Consider the following 13453-nt stretch of genomic DNA (forward strand, 5'->3'; position numbering starts at 1 on the left):
CAAGTGCGAGGAGGAGACTTCAGCAGCTGGAGGAGGGACCAGCGGCTGCCAGCGGTGACTCAGAAGCGAGCAGACATTTCTCCTGGCCCCTCTTCGGGCTCGCTGCAGAGCGCTCTGTCCTCCTCAGAGCGCTCCCCAGCTGCCGGAGCTGGGGGTCCTTGGCACCCACCAGCATCCCCCTGCTAAGGAGGGGACCCACCGTGGGGCACCAGGCTTGGTTTGGGAAAAAACACTTTCTTCTGTGGCTGTCAGGGTTTTCAGCTCATCCCAGTCAGGACCCCAAGGGGTGAGGTGAGAACCCCCCCCCCCCAGGTGTACTCTGCTGATGGGGGCTGAAGTCCTTAGGGGTGCCTGGTGGTGGGCGCCCTCCCACACTGCCCCCCTGGGTGATGGCATTGCTCTCAGCACTGCTGCAGGAGCTGCTGCTGCCAAAATCTTGTCACAGAGAAGTGTTAATTGCTACAGGGGAGAGACAGGTGAAACGCTGCAGGGTGTATCTGGCTCTGGCTGTAACCTGCTCCCACAGGGCACCTGCACCCCACCATGGTACGGGAGGGGACCAAAAGTTGTCATTAAATAGCAAATTAAGAGGTTATGCAGGCTAGGGGGGCTCCTTGCCTTTGGAAGGTGGACAGAAACCCAGAGAGAGGGGCATAATCTGGGCTAGAGCACCCTGTGGAAGCGCTCAGGAACAGGAAGGCTCCACCAAAGGGTCACCAGCACAAACACAGCCTGCACCACTGATCTGTGCACAAAGGACTTCCAAAAGGCACTGTTTGCGCTCCTGCTTACACATCTGGGGCGTGCGTCTCCCCCCGTGCAGCCTTTCCAGAGGAGCTCCTGCATGTGCTGGAGGTCACTGCCCAGGATCCTCTGCCCATGTTCAGGGCCATCCTCTTCCTCCTGCCCCACCACGTGGAGACCCACTCTGGGACCATGGCCTTCCCCTCAGCATCACCTCATCTGTCCTCCTCCAGCACCACCCAGCCCCTTCCCTCTTCCCAAGCACAGCTGCAGCCCATCACACCCTGGCCCCTGCCAGGGGACACGGGGGGGGGGGGCCCTGCCCAAAGTCCCAAATGCATCCCCTCTGCTGCCTGACCCAGCCGTGGGCTTAGATCTGCATCCAACTTCAGAAGCATTTTAACCCCTTTCCTTTTCTAGGTCTGCAGTCCTAAAGCAGGGATAGTGGCCAGGGGGGTCCCCAGGGCATCGAGTGGCTGTTTCCTTGGAAAACTTCAGGCTAATTTTTCAGGAATCCAGCTGATGGCTGAGCAGCAGCTTGCAAGCTGACCCAAGGCGTGTTGCAATCATTGAGCCTAAGAGTATGCTGTCACGTCCCAAAACTACAGACACGTGCCAGTGAAGGACATCCAGTTTCTCTTTGCTCCCTTCTCCAGATGAGGCTAGGGAGCTGTGCCCCACAGCCAGTGAGAGCACAGCAAGCAAATCACAAATTCTTGGTCCCATTCCAGAGCAAAATAGGGTGCGAAAAATGAATGTAATTGGGATTTTTTTCTTCTTCTGAGAAAAGAATCAGGCTGCTCCATTTTTTTTCCCTGCTATTACTTCCTTCATGCAACCTTTTCTTCCCATTAATCAAGCCCACTAACAAATGTAAAATACCCTTTCCAAAAAAGATATGAAAGCAGACTCACATGAATTCCCCCTAGGAAAAGCTAGCAGCACCCCCACTGGTGCTCTTATAGCCAAAGGGTTCATTTGGAAAGTGGGGAACAGCTGAGTACCCACTCCATGTGCCTCAGCTGGGGCTGCTTTGCCTGTTTGCACAGTCCTGGGAGAGGCCAGAATTGGCTGAAATTGCCCCTCCTGCAACCACATGAAGCACGCTGACACCCAGCTGGCTGTGGCACCTTCCCCTGGCTCCTGGGGACATAAACGCCCAAAGAATGTGCTAAGGGTTTGGGTGGTGGTGTCTGCTGGGAGAGGTTTTCCTCTGCTCTGGTCACCACGGGGTGGTCGCAGGCTGCATCTTCCCCGGGTGACTGTAAGACCCCAGCCCCTGGAGATGCAGGGCTGCAGGAGCCAGCGTGCCCAGGGGCCAGCTGTGCCCATGCCGACGTCCCACCTCTATGCTCAGCTGTGGTCCCAGCCGAGCACGGTGCCAACCACAAACCCCGACGAAAAGCGTGTGGTCTGTGGTGTTTCCACACGTGGTGATTTAGCTTCCCACAGAGGATCTCTGCAGGAGGAGAAGCCCTGGGAGCAGGGTGGCAGCGGTGGCTCCAGCAGTGACAGAGCCCTTGGAGGGCGAAGCCACCCTGCCAGCATCTCCCGGCAGGCACAAAGCCATGCGGTGACACCAGGAAGGATCTCACACTCCTTCACCTGCTGTGCGGAGAGGGTCAGGGAAGAGCCAGCCCCTGCCGTGTGGCACCTCCTGAGCACCCCTTACAGCTTCTCCTTGCTGTACAGGACGGGACAGCCCGAGCACAGTGCTCCCCCTCCGCCCGAGCCAACACCTCCCCTGACCCGAGGCGAACTCCTCCACGTGCCGATTGCCAGCTGGGCTTTGCTCCTTGCAGCATGGGCTGGAGCCAGCCTGGGGGACCCTGCCCTCCCTTCCTGCACAGGGATTGGGACCTCCCCTTCCAGCAGGGACGGTGGCACCCAGCACGCACAGCAACCTTTGGGCACACAGCTCTGAGAATCCTTCCCCCTTTCCCCGAATTCTCCGAGGTCCTCAGCTGCCCACGCCTGTTGGCGAGCATCCCCACCGCGGGCTTTCCAGGCCATCCCGTGGGGCTGGGGGCTGGCAGCGGGGGGATTCCAGCACGGGGTGCGAGTGCCCCCCATCTCCACGCTGTGCAGACCCCTGGTGTGCCGGCACGGCACGGCCCTGTCAGCAAAGCCACGGCCCCGCGTCCGAGCTGGCTTGGGGCGGGTTAACTTTTTCCCTGTTACCTCACGCTGGCCTCTGGTCCTATGGAAAAACAAACCATCTGGTAATCATATTTCTCTCATAGCTGTCTGAGCCTGCGGGAAAGCTTGGCTGGGTTTCTTCAGAGAGAAGAGCAAGAGGGGAGGCGCTGGATGCGGCGTGGGAGCTGGAGGAGAGGGGATCGCGCCTCTGGCCCCCTCAGCCACCCACGTGCCCCGGGCACAGCCGCACGCGGTCCCCGCAGGGGCCATCCCAGGGACTGCTGTCCCTCCAGGGCACTTCCACAGGGCTGGATCCATCTTCTGAGGCACAGAGCTGCCGAGCCTGTCCTCACCGAGGCTGTGTGAGCCCCCTGCCTCATGTCTCACCTCTCCCAGGGAGCCAGCAGCTCACCCCTGCCTTCCTTGCTGCCTGCTTTTGAGTGCCCCAAGCACGGCTTCATTTTCCCTCTGCGTGGGCAGCCAGCCCTGAGAGGCACGGAGCTCTCCCTTGCTTGCACACCCAGACCCCCCCTGTGATCTCCCTGGGCTGGGTTCGCATTGCAGCACCCCTTGGAGCCAGCCTGACCCGTGCCGTGCTGCCGCAGGGATCCTTGTCTGACTCCTGTGTCCCTGCATGCCCATTCCCAGGCTGTTCCTGGGAATTCCTGGGGTGTTTATTCACCCCAGCCCACTGGGTGGCTGGGCCCTTTGGGAGCAAGCCTTGCTTGCAGCAGGGTTTGCAGCTGAGCTCTCCTTGCCGCGGAGCAGCATCCAGCCTGCAGCCTTTTCCTAGAAGTGCGAAACAAGGCAGTACCCTTCCTGGCAGGGCCAGCGAGGTGCCAAACATCGTCCTTGGCTCTCGTGCAGACAACGAAGAGCGAATGTACAACCTCCAACCATTTTGCTGTCCTCGCTCCTGCTTCCCCTGCTCCCTGTTCAGCCGTGGCTGCAGCGATGCCGAGCGGGAGGCAAGGAGGCAGCAGCCTCTGGGGGAGGCTGAGCAGCTCCAGCCCAGAGCGGAGGGGGTTACGGAGCAGACAGCAGACCAGAGGCCACCAGCACACTGCAGCCAGGGAAATCCCAGCGGGTCATAAAGATAAGCATCTTCACTGCCTTTTTTTTAATTATTATTTTTAAGAGGGACAGCAAAAGTTAAGCAGGCTGTTTCCAATCCCCAAACACTCACCCTGCTGTCAGCCTGCTCTGGAGGCAGCAAGCCCTCAGCACGGGGCTGGGGGTGCCTCTGGGGGCCTCGTGCTTCAGCTGCTGCCCTCCTGCTGGGCTACCACCCTCCCACAGGAGCCCCAAAACCTGGCTCAAAGCAGGAAGCACGGAGATGCCCCGGGCACAGCAAGCAGCGTGCATCACCAGCCCCTGGCGAGTGCTGGCTTTCCCGTCTCACCTCATCCAAAATAAAGAGGGCTGTGGAGGAGAGCAGGTGCAGAGTGATGTTTTTCTAGGCAAATGCCCACCTTGGGCCAGATAAATGTGTTTTTAAGGATGGCACCAGCTGACTCCTTACCACAGAAGTTCCCTGCAAGTTTTCTGCGAGCTGGCATGGGTGGTTTTTCTCCCAGGGTGGCCATGGGCCGGGAGCTCTGCCACAGCCGGATCGCCCATTTTGGGCTGGGGGGCTGGGGAGGTGGCATGGTGCTGTGCTGGTGGTGGGCAGCCCGGGCAGGGGGATGCTGTGGGGTTCAGATGCCAGGAGGGTTGGGAACGGGCACCCCATGGTGCTGGCTGGCAGCAGTCTCTGGGGCTGGTGGGATGTGCTGTGGGGCTGGACCCCAGCAAAAGGGGTGAATGCTTCCCACCCACAAGCGCAAGAAAAGGTCAAAATAGGCATTTTGTCCTCATTTCCCCATCCCCAGTGCTGACTCTGCTGGCCACGTTTCAGGGACCTGCTGGGGCCGAGACCCTGAGTGCATTAGGGCAATGTATGGGGGACCCGGCCAGCAGCCCCATGGGCAGTGTCCTCTTCCCAAAGGGGCACGGTTGGCCCCTGGGGCCAGCAGCCAGCACGGCAGGGAGCGGCAGCGCTCTGGCACGGCCCCTCCATGGAGAAATGGAATGCCCTGGAGCAGAGGCATGCCCCAAAATAGCGCTGGGGCTGCTCCAAGGTCCGGGGCTGGCGCGTGGCGCGGGGCGGCGGGTTTGAGAGCTGCCATTGTGCGGGGCCGGATGGGCAGCACGCACCCGTCCGAATCGCCCGTCCCCGGGCACTGACTCACATTTGCTATAAACACATCTCCCGGCGGGTAATGAATCCCGGCCTTTGCTGCTTTTTGGGAGGGCTCTGGATTTTCTTCGCGGCACTCCCCCCCCCTTCTCCTCATCCCACTCCCCTTCCCCTCCTGGCAGCCCGGCTCCTGCGCGTGATTGTTTCCTGATGCCGAGCGCAGCCAGGGCGCTGAGCTGCTTTTTCCAGCAGACTGAGGCTGACTGGCGGGCTGCGTGGGATGACTTTCCACCTTAACCCTTCCGGGGGCCGCGGGTCCTCCCGCAGCACCCCGCCGCCCCCACGGCATCCCCCTGCCAAAATGCCGCGGCCGTGCCAGGCGGCCGGGAGGGACCCGCTCGCTGTGGTCTGACAGCAAGAGCTTTTATTGCGTTTACACAGAAAAGCCACGAAATGCATTGTAAAGCAGCAGGAGCCCGAAGGGTGGAGAAGGAAGGCTGGTCTGCAGAAGCAGGTACCGCTGGGGTGCCGTGGGCGCAGGCTGTGAGCTGCTGTGTCCGGTCATGCAGGGAAGGTGCTCCTCCCGTGGGTCTCTGGGTCTGGAGAGCTGGGGGTCAACCAAGGGAGACGGTCAGAGCTCAGCTAAGGTCCCAAGCTGCCATCTCCTCCTCCCAGACCCTCCCCAGCCACACTACACGGACACACAGCTCCACACAACGCCCTGAGCAGCTCCAGCTCCCTGCCAAAACACCCGCACCCCTAGGGCTGTGCTCGGCACCACGGGGCTGCAGCACCAACACGCACCTCTCCCCACTGCCACAAATCCCCGCTCCCCGGCCACGCGCCGTGCAGAGCATCTCCCCTCTCTCCACGGCCCAAGAGGCAGCAATCGCATCTTTCACATCGTTTGATGCTCGTTGCTGGCGTTGCCAAACGGTGAGCTCGAGCAGGGGCACAGGGGAATCGGTTCTGTGCTCAGTGTCGCGCACCCCACCGCAAGGAGCCACATTTAAAGGTGCCCTGTGCTGTCCTGTGTGTCTTGAAATCACGGCATTTCAGACTGAAATATAAAGCTATTTCAGACAGAAGTAGCAGCATTTGCATGCAACCTCCTGCTGCAGCAGCCCTGGGTTGTGTCAGGGCACTGCCAGCTCGGGGCAGCCTCCAAGAGCACAGCAGCATCTGGCTGCGAGCTCTTCCACGAAGGACTCCCCTCACCGCACACGCCAAAAAAAACCAACAGCCCACTGAATGAAAAATTTTGGGTGAGCACCTTGTGAAAGCTGCCCTGCTCCCCTTCGCCCTGGAAATCCTGTTGGATTTCCATCTCACTTTGACCCTCAGCAGTTGGCGCAGCCCTGGATTTGGGCACTGCGGCAAGGGATGGCTGCTCCAGCCCTCCAGCAAACTCCTTCGGGGCACGATGTCTGCACTCTCCTGGAGCATCCTGCACCCCAGGTCTCATCTGGAGGGCCCAAACCCACAGGGGCTTCAGAGCTGAGCGGCACGAATCCCTGCCCCCACAGCTAGCTGGCTTGTTGGTGCAGACACAAATGCTCTCAGACACAGGCTGTCCTCCAGGAACAAACAACGCCGCTGAGACGCTGCCTGCCGGGAGACGCAGCACAGCGCGCGGGGAGGGTTTCAAGTGCTCCAGCCCTCATATGCAGCCCGGCTTTCCCTTTCGGGATCAAAGCAGCTCCTTATAGAAACAGCATGTGGGTTTTAAATCAGCAACAGCCCGAGGTTCAGCATGGGGCTCAGCTCTTGGCGCAGCCATGGAGCCCGCACCAGGCCCGTCCCGCTTCACCCAGCTGGGTCCACTCGCCGCGCGGGGAGCCGACGCCAGGGCTTTTTCTGGGAAGAGACATCCCTGTGGCTGTGCTGCGTAAACACTGGTGTGGGAATCCTGAGCCGTCCGGGTTTCGCACTTGGCTAGGTTTAGTCTGCGGGATGCTTTCGGAGTGATTCGGTGCCGCTTGTTCCTCTGCGCGGGGCTGAGGTGGGGGGGAGGGCGCACATCTGGATCTGGAGGAGTTGCACATCTGGTACATTCAGTACTTCCTAAAAGTCACTGCCACGTTACCCTGCAGATGGAGGCCTCAGGCTTGATGCATAGCACAGTGAATTAAGATCCACAGCTGCTTTTTTTTTTCTTTCTTTCTTGCTTTTTTTTTTTTCTTTCCTTTCTTTTTTTTTTTTTTTTCTTTTTTCTTTTTGAAGTGGAAGCACAAATAACCCTCTCAGCAGAGCTCTGCTGTTGAACAAGGGAGCAGGGGAATTGCACCCAGACCCTGACCTTCCTTGCAAATCCTTCCACCCCAAGCTCTGCACGGGCGCCAGCTGCCACTGGAGAGGTCTGGGGCCACCGGGGACTTTCCCTGGAAAACATCCTCCTGTTGCGAAACGCCAGCCCAGCACGATCAAATGTGCTGGGTCAGGCCAGCTGCAGCCTGAGCCTGGGCTGTGCTGGGACCCTCCTCCCCGGCTGCAAGCAGCATAACCAGAGCGTGTGGTGGGACCGAGGGCAGGGGTGCAGGGGGCTGGTAGCCAGCCTGGCCGTGCACGAGTGCCCAAATGGGCCAGGGTGTCTCCGAGAAGGTCTTGATGCTGGTGGGACAACCCAACCCCACCATTTCTTCCTGATTTGTAACCTGAATCTACCCTTTTTAGTCCAAAACCATTACCCCTTGAAACACCCAAACATTGCCCGCGCCTCGGGTTTTGGGGTACCCCCTCCTCGCCGGTTTAGGGTACCCCAAAACTCCCCGAGCACAGCCCATCGAATGCATGGACGGACGGACGGACGGATGGAGGGATGGACAGACGGACGGGGCCAGCACAGGGCGGGACAAGGCGCTGGGTTTGGAGGGAGTTTGGGGACGGGAGGGGGTTGCGAAGGACGATGGGGACATCTAGTGACTGCGGAGGGAGCGACAGGGGGCCGGGGGCTCGCCCTGCCCCGGGGGACCCTGCCTCTGCGGCCCCGAGCGGGGAATTAGCCTTCCTGATGGGCCGTGAGCCTGAAATTAGCATAATTAAAAGTGACTAGCATGAGAACATTACATATTTAAAACAAACAGACAAAAAAAGCCAAAACAGCAGCAAACAAAAACAAAAACAAAAACAAAAACCACCCTGAATTACAACTAAATGAGAGCATTTAAATTTAAAGTCTCTCCGGTGAAAGTCACTTTCCCATAGGGGAAACAACCTATTTTTTTTCAACACCACTTATGTAGCTCTTTTGCTAAAAAGCCTTTTTTTTTCTTTTTTTTTCTTTTTTTTCTAAACACAGCCTAGGAAAAAATGCACGTAGCGATAATCCCAGCACTCGGGATCATGCCCTGGGGCAGATATGAGGGGGAGTGGAAACCTTCAGCGGAAGCCCAGGGGCAAAGAGTGGTCCTCAGCCCCACCACACCCTACAAACAGGGGCAGACTGAGGCTTTGCACCAACTAATTCTTGCCAAAACCCCATTTTCCCACAGAATAACCCATTCCCAAAGAGTTTGAGTAATACTCAGTCAGTGACGTCCAAAAATGTTGAATCACTCCGGATAAAATTCATTGCTTTGATAGAGAAAAGCAACGTATGTTGCTCTTCTGTTGATTAACTGTGACATCCGTGTTGTCTTGACTACTCTCCACAGTGTTAAAGATGTGCTTGTATTTCTCCCAGGGACATGGCTGTGGATGCATTGCTGGAGCATTTTTAGCTCACATTAAATGCAAAAAAACAAGACATACCACGAGTAAAAGCAAAACATTGCGGCTTCTTCCAAAGAAAGCTGCCAATCTTCATGCCATCTCCTTCTGAGTTGCACCAGGGAAGTCAAAGCCGAATTTGGCACGTTCCTTGTGATTTTGTTGCTATCGTTGCTGTCATTAGCATGTTCCCAGCAGGTACTGCAGTGGTTGCTTAATCAGCTCTCCCTCCAGGCCTCGTTCAGTCCCAGACGGTGATGGATAAGTTGGTAGATTCCCACATACCACTGGATTTTTGGTTTGATTTTTTTTTTTCTGCTGTGGTGGTGTTTTTTTGTTTTGTTTTGTTTTGTTTTCTTTGCACACTAACCTCAGAAGGGCTCAGCCCCCTTCCCACTTTTTCTCTCTTGCCTGCATGTGCAGGGGGCAGTGGATGGGGCTGTGCCCCTCTCCGGCATGGACAGCTCCCTGGCAGACAAGCTTTGCAGAGCCCCAGCCTGGGTTTATCACTTTCTGCATGCCCGGCTTGAGAACACCCCCCTTGGCTTCGTTTGCAGGACGGCTGGCATTTCCCAGCTGGAGTTGCTCAGGTGGCTTTTTCCATTGTGAGTGCTCTCTCGATGGCTAAAACAAAAAAGCAGCCTGTAGCAGAGCAAAGAGCAGACTTTTGGCGGATCAGGGCTTCTGACAGGGAAGGTCTGGGCAGGGGGAAGCATCCCTCTCCAAGGACATCTCCTTCTGCCTCTACCCCCAGACCACTGCTGGGACTGGGACACGCACCCGCCACGACCACCCCTGCACTGGGGGAAGCTCTGCAGGAGGGACAGAGGGAAAGGGCATCCAGTCCTGGGGCTCGCTGGGAAAGGCAATGTATTTCCCATGTTTTAGGGTGCAGAAATGGTTGCAGTGGTTGGAGTACAGGGAAAATGTGTGCCAGACATTTTGTACGGAATAGGTTAGCAGAGGGAAAATATATTTGTTTCCTCTCTTGAGAGGCAGGAGGGAGATGCAAAGCCTGGAAGCAGAAGGCAGGGGAAGGGCTTGGGGCACAGACATGGCAGATCTGTCCAGACAAGGGGGTTGTGAGAGCTATTTGTTGTCCTACCATAGGTTGTATACTAATATTTGGGAAAAACACACCTTGTGTAAGCCAAGTACACTCCCTGGTAAAAAAAGAAAGCCTAGAATAAATTAGGAAGTGCATTGTCGCCAACTGGTACCTTTCCCAAAATAAAATTATCATAAAGGAAAGGTTTGGCACACACACCCCACCTTCCCTCCGAGCTGCTAGGACGGAGCAGGGTGTGGAGGAGGCAGTGGGGTGGCCCAGAAGAAGAACAGTCGGAGCCCGGTGGTAGCAGAGCTGCACAGACGTTTATTGAACACAAACACTGAGGAACACGGCCGGCTCGCAGAGCTTCCTGAGCTATTGTCCAAAGGTCGCTCGTGGGGATTGTCAGAGTGCTCTCATGGGCCCCCGGGGGTGTGAATCCCATACAGCTGAATTCTTCCCGCTTCCAGGTGCTCGTTAGTTAAAAAAGGGGGGGTTGTGTGTGTGTAAGTGTGTGTGTGTGTGAGAGAGAGAGAGGGAGATTCCCTTCCTTGAGTATTAAAAATGGCTTGTCTGGACCCTGCCATGTTGCAAAGAGACGTCTGTGCGTGAACCCATGCATGCACGTAGGCTTGGCTCCTGCACGTTCTGCTTCCAAAATAACACAGGGGTACAAAACTACGCCTTATCCTCAGGGCAGGGGGGAGAGGGGGCAGAGGGGAGCCAGGAGGGGCGAAGCGAGCAGAGTGGGAGCACCGGGAGGGGGGGGAGGACTGCGGGGAGGAAAGTGAGCACAGCTCTGGGTGGTGTCACCATGCCATAGGTTAGAGCGAGAGCCGCCGGGCTCAACGCAAACCCTTAGGTAGCTACGCTAGGCTGACACTAGAGACCCGTCCTCATCGTCTCGAGTCTCACAAGTGGAAACCCCCCTCCCCCCCATCCCCAAAAGCAGAAGAAGTAATAACACCGTACGCTGAAAACAAGGACCATAACCAAAGAGTTCGGGAGCGGTCTCAGGAGCACAGTAAGGAGGTCATAAAGAAACGTTGCAGTGGGTGCATATGTGTGTGTATTTATATATATATATATATCTGTTAGTAAAGAAAAGAGTATCTGTGGAGGTAAGGGGAAGACGGTAAATGTACAGGTTGTACAGGCTGGGTGGAGTGCCCTTGGCTGGAGAGGGTCGGGTGGTGCGGAGTGGAGGATGGTGGGTGGAAATTAGAGTGCGCCCATTCCAGTGACCTCAGACGTCAGCCTAGAATAGACAGGGGCAGAGAGAGGGGGGGGGGAAGACAAAAACAAGCGCTTAATAAACGGAGAAGAAAAGAAAACGTAGATCCTCCAGGGCAGCGCTGCTCCTCCTGCCTACGTCCCACGGGATGCACCCACGGGCTCGGCGTTGTGCAGATGGATCCCCCCTCTCCCCGTGTCCTGAACCTATCCTGATCTATCCTGAACTGGGGGAACGTGCTCGTTTCTTTCCCCAGATCTCGATGTCTCACCAGGTTCCTCCAGCACCTGCGTCTGGCCCACTAGGGGTGCTCAGGAGGTTCGGGTAGGGCACAGCTTATGGCAGAGGGTCACCAGCCCGATGCCTGGTGGCCTGAGCACATGGAGCCTGGGGGTCCCCATATAGGGTGCAGGGAGCTCAAGTGTGGACCTGAAGACCCTCAATGATGCCAGCTAGTGCCTGCTCCTGGCAGAGGTGCCACGTACTAGGGGTGATGTCCCCGCACACGGCCTCACCCCTACCAGCATCCCTCCTACGGGGGGCAAGCAGCATTCCCAGCGTCCCTGCCACCAGCCCCGTTGGCCTGTCACCTGCAAGCTGCCCCAGCTCCCCCGTCCTGCTCTGCCTTTCCAAAGCGAGGGAGAGGCTGAGCCGTGCCCCATCCACCCCGCTGCCCTCCATCTCTGCCTGTGGCTCGGCCAGCCCTTCCCGGTAACAGAGCCGCTCAGTTTTCTTTTCTCTCCTTCCTCGGGAGGTGGTGGGGAGGTGCCGCGGGGCCAGGCAGTGGGGAGGGCAGGGTGGCAGAGACGGCTGCAGGTTGGGGCAGAAGGGGGTCGGGTGCAAGGCGGGGGGGTTAGGGGAGGGGAGAGACCGCGCACACCTTGCCGCTGCTCCCTCACCCCTTCCTTCTTGCCAGCGCCGGCACGGATGGATGGATGGACGGACGGATGGATGGACGGACAGACGGACGGCCTTGCAGCGTGAAGCCAGTGAGACGACCCCCCCTCTCCCCTCCTTCCCCCCCGGGGCTGCCTGCCCGCTCGCCCACCTGCCTGCACCCATGGCCCCGTGGTGGTGCCGGCGCTGCGCGGCCCAGCTGGCAGCATCCCCGAGCCCGGCACGCGCCGCCGGGAGACGAAAAGGACGCGATCAGGCCGTTCCCATGTCTGCTGTTTATTGGACTGCTTGGTTGACTTCATTCGGTGGGAGGGAAGGATTTTTGGAGGCCTGGAAGCGCGCGGGAGAGGCTCTGAGGAGGCAGCGAGAGAGGGCCGGTTGCGCGGCGAGGTCCCAAATTACGCCTTCCTGCCACCAGACCAGATCCGTCTCCGTGCCCTGCCCCAGTGCAACCTCCTCGGCGGGGGGAAGACAGCGATTTTGCCCGGCTACAAGCAAAACCCTCCTGAAGTGAGGGCGGCGGGCGGCCCCGCCGCCGGGTCTCACCTGGCGTTGATGAGGTACTGAGCGAGGCTGATGTTGGCAGGGGTTCCCGTGATGGTGATTTGGCGCTCTGATGACCCTTCCGTGGCGTTGGCGATTTTGATCTGTGCTCCAGACATCTGCCGAATTTCATTGATTTTGGTCCCTTGGCGTCCGATTATGCAGCCTATTAGCTAGAAAGAAAGCGCGGGGAGGGGGGGGGACGGCGTAAAGCGCGGCTCAGGGACACGAGCACGACCGCGAGGCCGGAGCCTTCCTCGCCCTGCCCTGGAGTGACCGTGACCTCAGTGCTCACGAAACCAGGAGATCCCGCCTGAACATGGCCCGGGGCTCCCTGGGGTCAGCCTGGCCCCAGGTGCCCCCCAGCAGCTGCAGACACTCGCCGCTAACAGCTTCACATCGCTCGCCCCGTCCTGCCCTGCTGCCCCCCAGCGTCTCCCTCACTGCCCTGGGAGGAGGGTGCAGGCTGTGGCAGGAAAGGAGAATTTTACTGAAAAACGCCTTTTGCCCTCTTGAAAAAATTAGTTTTCCTTAGAGGCATGAATTTCCTCAGTGGTCCCTGAGGGTGTGTTGATCTTTGCTGTCACCCATTCGTACATCAGACTGCAGTTCCCTTACGCACCACTACAGCTGGGTGAGGCACAGGAAGGTGAGCAACATTTCCAGCACAGGTACGAGGTCTTTCTGCATGTCCTGCTTGGCCATTTGAGCGCCTTTCCAAGGTTACAACTGAGAGTTTTGTACCCAGGATTCATTCATCTCGTCAGCTGCTGGGCTTCTGCCGCTATGCATTGAGGTGCAGACCGCTCCCAACGTCCACTCCTCCTGCTGTCAGATCACGGCTGCCTTAGTGCTTTGTCCCACGTGGTGCTTAGATCGTAACGTCAGATGGCAACGTGCTTCTGGGTAGACTTCTTCATTGCAATTCTCTCTGCTAGGCCAGCAGAGCTCCCGACAA

At 58.1% G+C, this 13453-nt stretch overlaps 1 protein-coding gene across 42 annotated transcripts in view; it reads right to left on the reverse strand.

Annotated features, from left to right (window-relative positions):
* Positions 1–5471: 5471 nt before the first annotated feature.
* Positions 5472–13453, reverse strand: part of PCBP3 (poly(rC) binding protein 3) — a 44801-nt gene continuing 36819 nt past the window's right edge. For 9 of the 42 annotated variants that reach the window (XM_027462136.3, XM_027462130.3, XM_027462135.3 and 6 more), the window contains 2 exons: positions 12499–12668; positions 10126–11079 (listed from right to left, as the gene is read on the reverse strand). In XM_027462136.3, coding sequence (XP_027317937.2) covers positions 11043–11079; positions 12499–12668 — 207 coding nt within the window. In that variant the 3' untranslated portion in view covers positions 10126–11042. Of the gene's footprint in view, positions 5670–10125; positions 11080–11158; positions 12406–12498; positions 12669–13453 lie in introns of those variants that run through there. The other 33 variants (XM_072041157.1, XM_027462105.3, XM_027462103.3 and 30 more) reach the window with 12 other exon arrangements.

Source organism: Anas platyrhynchos, chromosome 7 (assembly GCF_047663525.1).
Source record: "Anas platyrhynchos isolate ZD024472 breed Pekin duck chromosome 7, IASCAAS_PekinDuck_T2T, whole genome shotgun sequence".
Classification (NCBI taxonomy): Eukaryota; Metazoa; Chordata; class Aves; order Anseriformes; family Anatidae; genus Anas; species Anas platyrhynchos.